The following is a 14,021-nucleotide window of genomic DNA, read 5'->3' as shown; positions in this document are numbered from 1 at the left end:
ATCTATTTCTTTTGGCTGCACCCCATGGCTTGCAGAATCTATGTTCCCTGCCCAGGAATTGAACACATGCTCCCTGCAATGGAGGCATGCAGTCCTAACCACTGGCCCATCAGGGAATCCCCCAGATGGAGACATCTTGACTCATCAGAGTTCTGTGCTGGAGTGTGGTGGAGAGGGGCTCTGTGGCCTGGCATCACCCTCTCTCTTCAGCCCAGGCTCCAGGCACCCCTGAAAAAAGAAGTTTTTTGGCTACCTTCCAGGGCAGATCTATGCAAGAGGACTATTCAGGTTCTGAAAGTGAAGTTGGGCTTTGGGGTCAGGACCTCTAAAGTCTGGGGCACTTCAGACAGAGCACAGTCTGGAGTGTGAGGGAGTGGGCTTGGGTGGCCATCTCCCCTTGACCCAGTAGACGCCTCATCCCATGAAAAGGGACATGGCTAGAAGTTAAGTCTCAGGAAGGAACGGGGTTGGTTCTAACAGGGATCCTGCTCCTTAGTGGCTGTCTCCATACTTTGTTGTTCAGTTGCTAAGTCATGTCTGACTCTTTGCAATCCCGTGGACTGCAGCATACCAGACTTCCCTATCCTTCACCATCTCCTAGAATTTTCTCAGTCCATTGAGTTGGTGATGCCATCCAACTATCTCATCCTCTGTTGTCCCCTTCTCCTCCTGCCTTCAATCTTCCCCAGCATCAAGGTCTTTTCCAATGAGTTGGCTTTTCACATTAGGTGATCTTGGTACTTAGCACACAGTATTAAGCCTTGAACAAGTTGGAATCATAAGATGACACCACCCTTATGGCAGAAAGCAAAGAGGAACTAAAGAGCCTCTTGATGAAGGTGAGAGAGGACAGTGAAAAAAAGCTGGTTTAAAACTCAACATTCAAAAAACGAAGATCATGGCATCCAGTCCCTTCACTTCATGGCAAATAGATGGGGAAAGAATGGAAACAGTGAGAGACTATTTTCCTGGACTCCAAAATCACTGCAGATGGTGACTGCAGCCATGAAATTAAAAGATGTTTGCTCCTTGGAAGAAAAGCTATGACAAACCTAGACAGCATATTAAAAGCAGAGACATACTTTACTGACAAAGGTCCATTTAGTCAAAGCTGTGGTTTTTCCAGTAGTCTTGTGAGAGTTGGACCATAAAGAAGACTGAGTGCCGAAGAACTGATGCTTTTGAACTGTGGTGTTGGAGAAGACTCTTGAGAGTCCCTTGGACTGCAAGGAGATCCAACCAGTCCATCCTAAAGGAAATCAATCCTGAATATTCATTGGAAAGACTAATGCTAAAGATGAAGCTCCAATACTTCAGCCACCTGATGTGAAGAACTGACTCATTGGAAAAGACCCTGATGCTGGGGAAGACTGAAGGCAGGAGGAGAAGGGGACGACAGAGGATGAGAAGGTTGGATGGCATCACTGACTCAATGGACATGAGTTTGAGCAGGCTAGGGGAGTTGGTGATGGACAGGGAAGCCTGGCATGCTGCAGTCCATGGGGTCACAATGACTGAGCCACTGAACAACAATAGCAACAACAATAAAGCCTTGCTGACTGGTTGGAAGATTCCAGGGCAGCACTAGAGCCTATGTTCTCTATGTCTGCCCTGAAGGCCCCTCGTGACCCTAGGCTGGCCACTTCACTTCTCCAGATCTCCACTTTCTTGTGTTAGACTACGAGGGTTGATATGACTGTCCCCAAGAGCTCTCCTGGGAGTTACTTTCATTCGAAGAGTCTATGATTTCTAAATTGTTGTTGAGACTATGATTTCTAAATTGTTGTTGAGACATTGATAACATATATGCTCCATGGATTTAGATGGTTGGTTAGAGAAAAAGCATTTTTTCTTTTTTTGGGGAAAGTGAATAGAAATATTTATGAAGACTTTCTCTTAATATCACTGCTCTGTATTTAGCACAGGAGCCCAAGGAGATAGGTTCATACCAAACGAAACAGACGATTTCTCTCGTACATGTTTTTAGTTAGTTACATTTCAAAAGTACGTTTTAAAGGATACAGTCATCTTCAGAAAATAATCTGTAAGTGTAATTTGGGTGGATGGGCATTACAAAGTCATTTCTCCTGATATTTCCAGATTTTCATACAAACGCTACAAGGTATGTGTAAGATCTGAGGACAAAGTCTGGACACAGTCTGTCACAGTTAAGAAATACTTTGTGAAGCCTGTGGAATTCACTGTGGATGAAAACAAAGAAATGAAAAGAGACTGACATACATATCTTCTAAAAGCTTGGTCTCTCTTAACAGAAATCCATCTACTTATCTACCATCCATCCGTGCATGCATTCATATCTGTCTTCCCGTTTGTTTATGCATCTGCCTCTTCTCCCTATCTGTCTCCCACCTACCTATCATCCACTCATTTGCTGTTCATTCATCTATTCTTCTATTTAATTCACCTATCTAACCATCCAACCACCCATCAAGTCATCTGTTTATTCCATCCATCCATCAGTCTATCCATCCAACAGATATTTGGATCCCCTGTCTGAGAGGAGACTTCCCTGGTGGCTCAGACTGTAAAGCGTCTGCTTATGATGCGGGAGACCCAGGTTCAATCTCTGGGTCGGGAAGATCTCCTGGAGAAGGAAATGGCTACCCACTCCAGTATTCTTGCCTGGAAAATCCCACGGATGGAGGAGCCTGGTAGGCTACAGTCCACGGGGTTGCAAAGAGTCAGACACAACTGAGTGACTTCACTTCTTTTTTTTTGCTATACACAAAACTATCAATTTTATTCCAGAATACATCTCTTAATGATAATAAAAAGCTTCTGTGTGCACATACTGCCAATACATTTAAAAAGGCCCAAATTTTAACAAATAGGATAGACAAATTCATCAGACAAGAGATCATAAATTACTTTGGCTGAAAAAAAATCTTAAAAAAAAATCTGGCTCAACATTCTGCTTGCAGGTTTCTACATATACTGTATATGTGATGAGTGTGTATATGTGTGTAGATATACAGCTTTTTTTTTTTTAAAGGGAATAGAGTATGGTCTAGCCCAGTTTTCCATGGTTATGTAGGAACTACAATGTTCTTTGCTAGCAAGACAAGAAATGCAAGGTCTGCATTTCCACCAACTTGATGCAAGAGCTTCCTGCAAAGTAAAGCCAGCATGGAGAATCCGGTCAATGTCTGCAGCAAGAAAAATTAATTGTGCAAGAAAGGAGGGACTTGATGACAGATGGCTGGTAGATGGTTCAAATCCTAGAAGTGGCCCTACAGCTTCAGGACAGACATGTTCCCTGGCCTCAGGCCTGTCTGTCACTGGATTCTGTGTGCCCTGACCCAAATGTTTAACCAGGAGGCAAGCGGGTGATGAGGACTCAGTTTGCTCAGAAGTCTGATTGAGTGTATCCTCCTCATCTGCTAACAGTCTGGATGAAATCTCTACACTTAAGGTGCAATGTAGTTGATTAGATGCTTCTGCTGAGGCTACAGTAACAGAACTACTCTCGTTTAATGACTCCGTGGACTTGGGGACACTTTCCTTACTAGTTAACAGGCCATCACCTGGACCCCTCAAGTCAACAGTTTCTATATCTTCCACTCCAGCGTTAGATGAAGTGTCTGTTAATTCTTCTGTCTTCACTGATATAGATATGGCCTGATGAAAGGAGACCTGTGAATACTGTTCACTCTGGGTTGCTGTAAGATGCTCATTTTGGGTCCATCTTTCAGAAAGGTCCTTAACACCTGTTTGGCCCTCAATTACTGTCTCTGATTGACAGATAACTTCTTCAGATGTGTTTTCTGAAGCTGGTTTACTACTAATGACCAAAAGTTCATGAAGTTCCTTCAAGGCTGCTGTTACGGATGAGCAAGATTCCTCTGTTGACTCTAAAGAGGGCTGACAACTGCCATTAAAGAGTAAGGGCGACCCCCGCATTCTTCACCTGTTTCAGACATTTCAACGCTACTTTCTAGAAGCTGTAAATCCTGAGTAGAAATGGAATTACTTGAAATTTTAGAAGAAGGGTTACATTTTGATGTTTCTACTTCCATCAAGGGATTATCTAAGATGAGATCAGATGCACCAATTTCTTGACATTGGTATTCTGACCTCCTGAATTCAGCACAGCAACTAGGGACTGTTCGACAGTATCTACTTCCATAAATGTTTCTGAATTTGAGCAGCCAAGGCATCTTGAAGGTAGAATATCTTTCTCTGTACCCAGAAGGTCCACATTCTGCTGTAGCCTGTCTCCTTTCATTGCAGCTTCCAAACCGGCACTGCTTTGTTGCCTTTCTCCAAGAAGTTCAAGGTCCCCTATGTGACAAAGATGGTCTCGGTCATGTGAAGCACTCTGTTGTATAACCTCATGCTGTTCATTCCTTGGTTCTTCATGCTGCTGAAGGCCACTCACCTGACTTGGGTCCTGATATTCTGGGTGCCAACCTTTCTCCCCTGTGAGCCTCTGCGGTTCTTGCATCCCAGTAGTTGTGACAGATAAACTAGCTTCCTGTCTTGTGTGGAGGTGAGATCTGAGGCCCTGGATGCTTCTTTCAGCAGATTTCTCTAGATGATCTGCAACAATGGCTTCTTCGAGTGAATTCTGCAAAGGCATAGCTGGACTCTGGTTTGCTGGAGCACCGTCTGCTGAAGGAGCACAATCAGAAAGATCCTGTGGAGGAAGATGTTCTTTCTGCTCAGAGGTTATCTGGAATTCAGCTGAAGCCTTCAAAGCCTTCACAGCTTTAGGTTCAATGCTGTCTGGGTCACTGGGCTGGATAGGGCTGACTGAAGCAGAGACAGAGTGACCAAGACTTGGAGGATTGCCAGTCTCAGGACTCAGTCCTGGAGGATGGGCTTGATGGTTAAATCCATCTGAAGTTGGTAATGATGACACTCCCAGTGAGGCAGTTCCTTTACTGCTTTTCTCTGGTCTGGGGTCCACTCCAGCTGCAGTACACACACACTACATGCATCATGGCTTCTGACGCTCTGCATCCTCTACAGATTTTAGAAGGGCTTCTGCCCATTCTTGGTCTGCAATCTCCTCTGGCTGTACTTCATCTCGCCCGGCCCTATATGCCAACCGGGCACATTCTGGTAACTCCCCCTCGGGAAGGAAGGTGGTCTTCGAGCCTGTGGTGCTGATCACGAGTACGTTCTTCTTGAGGTCAATGGAACACTCATGCCGTTTCAGCATATCCAGTCCCAGAAGCATGTCCATGGGCTGTTCCTCAAGTACAGAGAAGGAACACTCCAGGAAATCACCTTCAATTTGAACCTGAGCTAGATGTACCCTTCCAATGATCTTCTGAGTGCCCAGTCCTTTGGCGATTCCTGCCCACCGACAGTCTACCAGCCTCATTATATTACACCTTTCTGCACAAGCTTGCCTCATAATAGTCATCTGGGCACCTGAGTCAACAACGGCTTTCACAGGATGTCCATTCACTTTGCAGTTAATATAAAGCATCACTACTTGGCCAAAACTTTCTGGAGCCTCTTCCATGGCTATTGTCATGTTTTCCTCAAAGTTCTGTTGCCTTATATCTTCTTCTATCTTTGCCTGAGCTTCAAGATCAAAAGGGTCCGCAGAAAAGAGGCGAATCCTTTCTTGCTCTCTCCAGGGTCGGTCCTGTTGCTGCTCCACCAGGACCCTAGAAAATCTCTCAAGATCTCCACTGAGCGGAGCGTCTGCCAAGGGTGGATTGCGTTCCTTCAGCAAGGACAGCTCATGGGGGTTAGCCAGCAACATGTCTCGGAGCAAGGCTGGATTGTCCAAGCCCTGAGGAGATGAAGCTATTTCTCCAGGAGCTGAGTGGGACTGCTGTACTCCTGGTGGCTGGCGCTGCCGGGTGTTTGACGTGCCAGGCACAGCTATGCTACGGAAGTCTATTCGGGGTAAGTTTGGGAACTGCACCGAAGGTCGAGGGTCTGTATTCTCCTTCTGTCGTAAAATCACAACATCACCATCTTTTAAGCCGTAAGACGCCAGTGATCTGTGGTTGTCTGTGAGAGGCCTTTCAGCGCAGACAGTCTGGCTCTCAGCCGCGGGAATGCCAGACTCGAGCTCACACAGAACGCGGAAGTTGTGCAGCTCAAAATCGGCGTCGACCAGCAAGCACGGCCGCCACCACCCGCCTGCGACTCCGTCTGGCTGCCTGGCTGCCTGGCTGCCTCCCACCGCTGCCGCCAAGCGCGCCGGCCGTCCGGTGCCCCACCCCACCGCAACGCGGATGCCGTAAAGCCCGCCTGGCCCACTCCGCCTTCGCGGCGCAGCGAAGGCCGCTTCACTTCTGAGAGGAGCCAAACCTCATGACGGGCCATGTGGTTGGGCAATTAGAAAATAATCCCGGGTTTGTAGGAACTGGGTCTGCTCTAGCCCCTTTTATTAAGTTTCGTGAAGAAAGTCACTGCAGCCTGACACAGTAGGGGTAGACGTGTCTTCTCTTTAGCCAAAGGAACAATCTGGTTATTAGCTCAACAGGTAAAAATGTGCTATGTGACTAGGAGCAATATTTATTTCTCATATTGGCCTGGTATCGGGGAATGAACAACAAAGGCAACAAGGCTTGACTTTGGATATTCTGGAAGTGAGCAATCTGCATCCCAGAGGGGAAGGCCCCACAACTCCTACCGTTTCTTTGCCAACAGGCCCAGCGATATGACGACTCCAGAGTCAGCAGATCATGGAGTAAGTATCTCGGCAGTCTGGGAATACCCAAGGGTCGCTGAGCTTGGGTCTCTGCCATTCATGGGAGCAGCGTCAAAAGTAAGGGAGTGGTGGGATACGTAGGTGTGCTAAGCTTGAGATGCAGCTCACCTTTGGGCAGGAGGGGTGGGCTCAGTATCCCCTCTCCCTCAACTCAACGGTCTGAGCAGAATCCCCATGGAATGGTGGAATGGCCATCCCAAAGATAGGGACGTCAGGAGCCGACGGCATGTTCACACCCTGGTCACCTATGGGCACGGGTTCTGCCAGAGGACCCCTGTCCGGGATCTGCCCCTGGATCTTCACTTGAATCCCCACCTGCCTCCCAGCTTCTGACATGTGGGCACAGCTTGTTCTACATATTACTGTGGGTTTTTGCATCAGTTGTTGCCTCCCTGTGTAGGTCACATCCCAGAAGTCTCTTCCCCTGTCCTGGGTCATATTATGCAGCTGGAGAGAAGCCATGACTTATTTCTCCTGTCCCTGAGGGCAAGGGGCCTGTTAGACCCTCCATCCGCTCATCTCTGCAATGTCCCAGCCTCACCCAGCCTCAGGAGGGAGACGTGACAGGTAGGTGGCAGGGTGCTGGCATAGTTCTAGACTAGGGGCTTGCACCCGTTGTGCAAGGCTGATGAGTATTTTCTGAGTAAAAGTCATTGCCCTGGAGACGTGGGCTGTATTGACAATGAGAGATGAACACTGTCTGGTCTGTGGGTCTGCAGAGAAAGCCTCTTGTGTTTCTGTGCGGAATCTCAGGGAGAAGATGCCTGCCAAAGGCTGGCAAAGCAGGAGGTGTGGGATGGAAGTCGTGGGTGACTAGGGGTGGCCTGGACACAGGCAGCAGGTGGGTGTTGCCTCTGTGCTCTGAAAAACCCGGGGACTAGGGTGTGTAAAGGTGATGTTGTCTGTAGATTTGCCCTAAGTGGCTAGTCTTGGCTTCAGGGTCTGCTTTCTTCCTATTTTCCTTTCATCTGGGGCCAGCTCTGCCCTGGTCCCTTCACAACCTTCAGTGTCACACTCAGCTCTAGGTTCTAAGAGGGAGGATCTAGTGATACCCCAGTCCCTTACCTGGGGTCTCTTACCTGGGTCACTGGGCCTTGCCTGGGTCCCCCAGACCACCCCCACAACCTTTGGAGTGCCTTTCATGAAGCTGTCTCAGCGCCTGGGACCAGCTAGGCTGGTAGAGGGTCTGACGGGGACCTGTGTGGGTCCTGGACCCCATTTCTCTCCCTCAGGCACTATCTGGCCCTGAAACCAATGTGTGGAGTTGACTATATGCCTCAAGTGGCTCCAGGACTTGGGCTGATGGTCATTCTGTGGGCCCTGTGGCTGGATCTTGGTTCCAAGAAGGTGACCCAGTAAGTAAATGCTTCCTGCTAGCTGGTGTGGTCTTCCTTTTATGCAATCATATGAGGTTGGATTGCCAGAATGATGCTGAAATGCTGATTTGGGGTGACTCCAATAGTTTACATAAGCAGAGGCCCCACAGAAAGTATTTTCCCAAGAGCCTGCACACCTTCATCTGCAGTAACTCACGAGCTGTTTACATGGTACCAGGAATGCCTAAGCACCCCACCGTCTTCCCCCATACTGGACTCCTCTTTCCAACACAGCCTCTGGGCAGACTGTTGGCTACTTGCCCGATGGTCGTTTTCCTACTCTGGCTGTCTCTCTGGCAGCCGTCGCCCTGACTTTGTCAGAGGAGCTCTGGTGGGCTCCGGGCAGTCTTCACTCCCATTGACCACTCTCTGCTCCTCTCTTCTCGACACCTGGTGCCTCCAGTGTCCACATATGGTTGATGTCCCCATCTGTCTGTGTCCGATGGCTGTCTGCACTGGCCACCTCCCCGGGCAGCTACTGGGTCTGGGCATCCCTTGGTGCCATGGCCAGCCTGCCCCAGACACTGGGTGTCTGATGTGTGCAGGGGCCACAGAGTGGAAGCTTCACCTGGGTGACAGATGCTTCTTCCCAGACAGCGGATAAAGGTTGCTCCTAAATTCTTGAAGAAAAGCATCCACTTATCTGGGAAATGTCAGAAAGAAGAACGGCTGCTCTTTGCCAAGCTCAGCCCTGCAGGGTTCAGGAGGGAACTTAAGAGGGCGAGACACCTGCCAGGTTGGCTCAGGGGAGCCACTTGCTCACTCAGGGAAGACAGGACAGCAGATGACCTCCCCCACAGACTGGGTCTGAGTATCAGGAAAGGGGGCAGCGTGGTGGGAGAGGCAGTGGGTGTGCCGCCTCTGGCCGGAAGACCTGTTCTGCTTGATGCACCCACAGTGATAGAGTACTAATGTGGCATCAAAGCCTGGGTATTTGGCATCTCTGAAGAGGGCAGCCCTGGGCTGACATCCTGCAGGCCCATTGGCAGCAGCTGGGGAGGGGAGCCGCCCGCGGGGAGCCGTGGTGGGCTCTACTGCCTGCAGCCCCAGGCCATGCTGCCTCCCTGCTTGCTGGCCTGCCTGGCCCCCGTGGGCATCCCGGCCTGAGGCCCAGTGCTCAGTTGTGAGCCCTCCACCAGGCAGGTGGGCGCCAGGTGGGGCCACTCCATTCCCACCTCTGTGCCTTCCTCTCCAGACTGGCTCTCCCTCTGGACCTCAAACTGTTTCCTCTCCACTCCAGTTCTCACCATTTAACACAGCTCTGCTGGGTTCCGAGGCTTTGGGGGTTTCTTTCTTGCCTTGCTCTAAGCTTCCCCCAGTTATCTCTTTGTCTAAGGATTTTGGTCCCGAGTCAGACAGTGCTAGAAGCCCCACCCCTTCCAGGGTCTCCCGCAGCTCAGCAGAGTCAGGAGCACCTAAAATGCGCAGCGCCTCTCTTCCTGCCCAGCGCCCTTTCCCAGGCAGTGCCCAAGACTGCACATGCTCCCTCACCAGCACTGAAGGCCCAGCGCCACAGCCCTCGGAAGTGTGATTGGTGAGGGCTGCTGGATGCCTGGCGACTAGTTCTGTGAGGGCTGGACCTCCTTACCATGCAACCCTGTGCCTGGAAGAGTGTCACAGTTGCACAGGAAGTGTTTGCGGGAGGGACTGCTACAGAAAGAGAGCAAGGGTCTGCATTCTTCTGCTTGGGCGGGGTTGCTGAGGCAACAGAGAGTTACTTTCTCACAGGTGTGGAGGGTGGAAGTTCAAGGTCAAGGTGTCGGCAGGGCCGGTTCCTTCTGAGGCTCCTTTCTCAGCTCCTGGAGAGCCATCTTCTCAAGTCGTCTTCCCTCTGTGCGTGTCTTTCTCTTCATCTCCTCTTTGTAGAAGGACCCGAGTCATACTGGATTAGGACCCACCCACATGGCTTCATTTTACCTTAACTACCTCATCGAAGACCCTATCTTCAAATAAGGCCACATTCTGAGTGGGCCTGAGACTGGGGGCTAAGACTTCATCATATCAATTTTTGCTGGGGGCAGGGAGTGGCCCAATTCAGTCCACTGTGGTTACTGAGCCAGTAACCAACACTGGATTGGTGTCCTCCTCCCAGTGCTTCAGATGAGGAGGGCACAAAGGGTGACAGGACCTGGTGGGAGGCACTCAGCTTTGCCCGGGAGCAGGCAGGCTGTTGATGGAGGTGAGCAGGTGGCCCAGGCCATCCTTCCCCTTGCTCATCTCTGGGCTCAGTTCTTGCTGCAGACAAGGCTCCTGATGCTGAGCCCTGGTGACAGGGAGGGGCAATCCCTCCCAGGGTCTCCAAGCACGGAGCTTTGTACCATAGCTCCAGCATGGAAGTGGGGCGAGGAGCTCACAGACGCAGTGCCAACACTCACAGTGCTGGGAGGATCTGTGGTGCTCCTGGCAGGGACCCTCAGAGACCTCCAGAGCAGCAGCAGGGAACAGCATGTCCTGAAGGGTGGCTGCAGAGGAGGCCATGTAGGTGGGGCTGTCACACACAACCAGCGGCCTCTGCTCCTGCCCTCCGCGACAGGGCAGCTGGCATACCGGGGGTGAGTGGGGACCTCCTGGGTAGCTGAATTGGTGTGGGCAGCCGGCTTGTGTATGATGCCCCCTTCCCACTGAAGGGCTGGATATGCTGCCTATGTTCCACTTGCCTCCAGGATCACTTTGTTAATGTAACTCCATCAGTGATTTCCTTGCTTTGATGAGGTATGGAGAGGTTCTTGTCAGTATTCATGATACATTTGGGGGGTGCCTTATGTCTCCATTACTTACCACTTCCAAATTCATGGACAATGAGAAAATATTAAACTCTACCCTCCTGAACTTTCAAATGAACATCTAGCTCTTTCATGAGAAAGATGCATTTCTGTCATCATATAAATGAACACACGTGTGTGTGGAGAGCAAGCATCTGGTTTGGTCTTTATCACTAAGTTGTGTTGGATTCTCTGTGACCCCAGGGAGTGTAACCCACCAGTTTCTTCTGTCCGTGGAGTTTTCCAGCAAGAATACTGGAGAGGGTTGTCATTTCCTTCTGCAGGGGAATCTTCCTGACCCAGGGATCATACTCCCGTCTCTTGCATTGACAAGTAGATTCCTTACCACTGAGCCATCAGGGAAACCCAAATAAACACGTACACAGACACATTTTAGTCTGTAAAATTTGAGATGTTGAGCTGACATGAAAGCCAAATGCCTACCCTGTGTTTGGTGTCAGCACAAGACGCTGTTGTGCTATTTCACTGAATGCCTAAAACAGCTTTGTGAGGCAGATGGCATTTCCATTCCCATTTTGTAGACAGAGAAATTGAGGCCTGGCAGGGTTAGGCACATTTCTGAGGTCACTTGGCTAAAGAGTGCTGGGGCCCAGCCTCAGCCACCAAGCTGCCCTGTGACAGATAACAAGGCCCAGCATGGACGGGGAGGCTGAGATGGAGGAGCTGCTGTTGCAGCCACGATTTAGGACTTCACTGCAGAGCTTCCTCTGAGGTGTCCGAGGGCGAATCCCAGACCTGGATTCTCATTTTGGGCTCCCAGCAGGCTCTACTGACTTGAGCTGGTCATCATGCCAAAGTTCAAGCCGGCAGACAGAGTTGATTAGATTTGACTTTATCTCTGACTTTGAATTATTCATGCCTCTACCCTAGTCTCCCCAGGAATAATTTAATAATGCACAGCAGCAGGAGGGCGCCTGAGTGGGTGGCTCCGTGCCAGGCAGGCCTAGGACTCCCACAGTGTTCGCTGGGCAAAGGCTGCCCACCTTGAGCTCACAGGACTTGCAGATCCTGCCTGGGCAGCCCAGAGCTCCAGGGATCTCCGTCCTCCTCTGTCCCTGGCCCCTGAGAATCCTGTCCCCAGCCCTGCATCCTGTCTCCCTGCAGGGCTCCTTTGCTCGGCACCTGGCCATGCTCCTGAACCCCTGGACTTGGTCCAGGCCACACCCTCCACAGCCCCAAAATGTGTGGGAGAAACCTCTCCAGTCACTGCGCTCTCCTGGACCAGACCCTTCTGGTGCTCCTGCCCTGTTTTGGGCAAAGGTCAAGCTTGTTAGCTTGGCGTTCGGGCCCTAGCCTGTGGGGTCAGACACCCTCCTGTCGTGCCCTCTACTGCAGCTCTTGCTCAAAGGCAGCTTCTTCCTCAGGGGGAGCACGGGGCCTGGTTGAGGGCCACTGGCCCTGACCACAGAGCTGACTTCAATCCTGGGCTGCGGAGGGTGGGCAGGCTCCTGGGAGCCTGAAGCCCCAGCCCCTCAGGCCCGGCAAGGTGCTGCCTGGGGAGCGGGCATCCCAGCTTCTCGTTCTGCCAGGGCCATCCCTCCCACCTGCCCGGGGACAGACTGAGGGCCGGAGCAGGAGTGAATGCTTTCCTGTGGCCTTCGGGGGAACGGGGGGAGGGGCGCAGGGTGTGAAAGAGACACAAGGAGCAAAGCCAGCATTTTTCAGGGGCTGCCTTTTGCTGGGAGCTGCGGTGAAGTCTCCCCATGGCTTGTCCCGCTGACCTGACCACCTCTGCAGGGAGCACTGCTACTGCCCCCGCCTTATTGAGGGGCACTAAAGCACAACGAGGCTGAAGCGCCTTTCCAGAGCCCTGCAACCATGCAGCCGGAACCTGAGGTGTCTGACTGTGAAACTGTCTGTGGGTTCTCACCAGCAAGTGCCGGGAGAGAGGGAGAGCTTCAGGGTCCTTGTCTAGAAGCGGAGCGCACCGGGCTACCAGCGTCATTCGCTTACACCCATCTTTTCTCCCTCCCCACCCTCCCTTCCTTCCATCTGTGAACATGTTGTGGCTCAGTCCTGTCTTGACACTTTGTGACTCCATGGACTGTAGCCTGCCAGGCTCCTCTGTCTGTGGGATTTCCCAGGCAAGGATACTGGAGAGGGTTGCCATTTCTTCCAGGAGATCTTCCTGACTCAGGGATCAAAGCTGAGTCTCTTCTGTCTCCTGCATTGGCAGGTGGATTCTTTATCACTAGCACCACCTGGGAAGCCTTTCCTTCCATCTATCTCTCCTTTACCTATCCATCTACCCATGCCTCCCTCCCCATAACAGTTACTGAGCATTTACCACATGTCAGGTTCCATAATGGGTACTGGGAATCTAGACGTGAATTGGGCCCGGTGTCTGCCTGTGGGACCCCCAGGATGGGCAGACAAAATAAAGCCTGCTCAGAGCTGGGGACATCCTGGGAAGTGCCTTGGTAAAACAGGGCATGGTCTCCCTGGAGAAGGTGTAATGGCAGGGCTGGCTCTGACCCTTCACACTGGAAGGTGCCCGTGGTGAGCAGTCACTAGTCAGGGCCTGGCACCTTGTCCTCCCCCCTGTCCAGCCCCCTCGCTGACTCCACATACACTCCTGTCCCTGTGCTTGTTGACAAGATGCAGCCTGCATCTGATGACACTTGTCTCTTTTGTCCCCAGGCTAACCTGGCTGCTGGACAGGATGCAGAGACTTATTGGATGAAGGGGGGATACAAAGCTGCCCTGAATGGCTGCTGAGACTTGGCCATGAGAACAGTGCAGAAGGTCATAGGACAGCGGTGAGTGGGAGGTCAGCACAGGATGGGGCAGCCTCAGGCCACAGGGCATCTGATGGGGGTGGTGACTCTCAGTCCTTGTAGGGTAGGGGGCTGTACCAGGCTGCCCAAAAATGGACCCTGGTAGGTGACTGATGAAGAAGCAACCCTGCTGTGGGGTGGAGGAGCGGGTGTGAGGGATAGGGCTCTTGACGGACATGGGACTCTATTGTGTGGGGATGTCACAGAGCATCTGGAGGAGCAGAACCACGTGGTGGGTAGAGAACAGAGGCCCAGGCTGATCGTGGAGGATGAATAATGGTCCCCTCCCTAAGAAGTCCCTGTTCGAATCCCAGGGACCTTTGAATGTTACCTCATATGGCAAAAGAGACTTTGCAGATGTGATTAAATTAAGGATCTGGAGATG

The 14,021-nt window shown here is 51.3% G+C and overlaps 1 protein-coding gene across 1 annotated transcript; it reads right to left on the bottom strand.

Annotated features, from left to right (window-relative positions):
- Window positions 1–3,047: 3,047 nt before the first annotated feature.
- Window positions 3,048–12,804, bottom strand: LOC129558043 (uncharacterized). The gene is given in 8 exon segments (XM_088839331.1): window positions 3,048–3,123; window positions 3,125–3,896; window positions 3,899–4,075; window positions 4,078–4,914; window positions 4,975–6,281; window positions 8,840–9,179; window positions 10,452–10,593; window positions 12,730–12,804. Coding segments are annotated over 8 exon segments (3,726 nt in total).
- Window positions 12,805–14,021: the final 1,217 nt, after the last annotated feature.

Source organism: Moschus berezovskii, chromosome 8 (genome assembly GCF_049115385.1).
Source record: "Moschus berezovskii isolate FMDL1 chromosome 8, NW_MosBer_1.0, whole genome shotgun sequence".
NCBI lineage: Eukaryota > Metazoa > Chordata > Mammalia > Artiodactyla > Moschidae > Moschus > Moschus berezovskii.
This window is presented reverse-complemented; position numbering and strand designations above follow the sequence as displayed.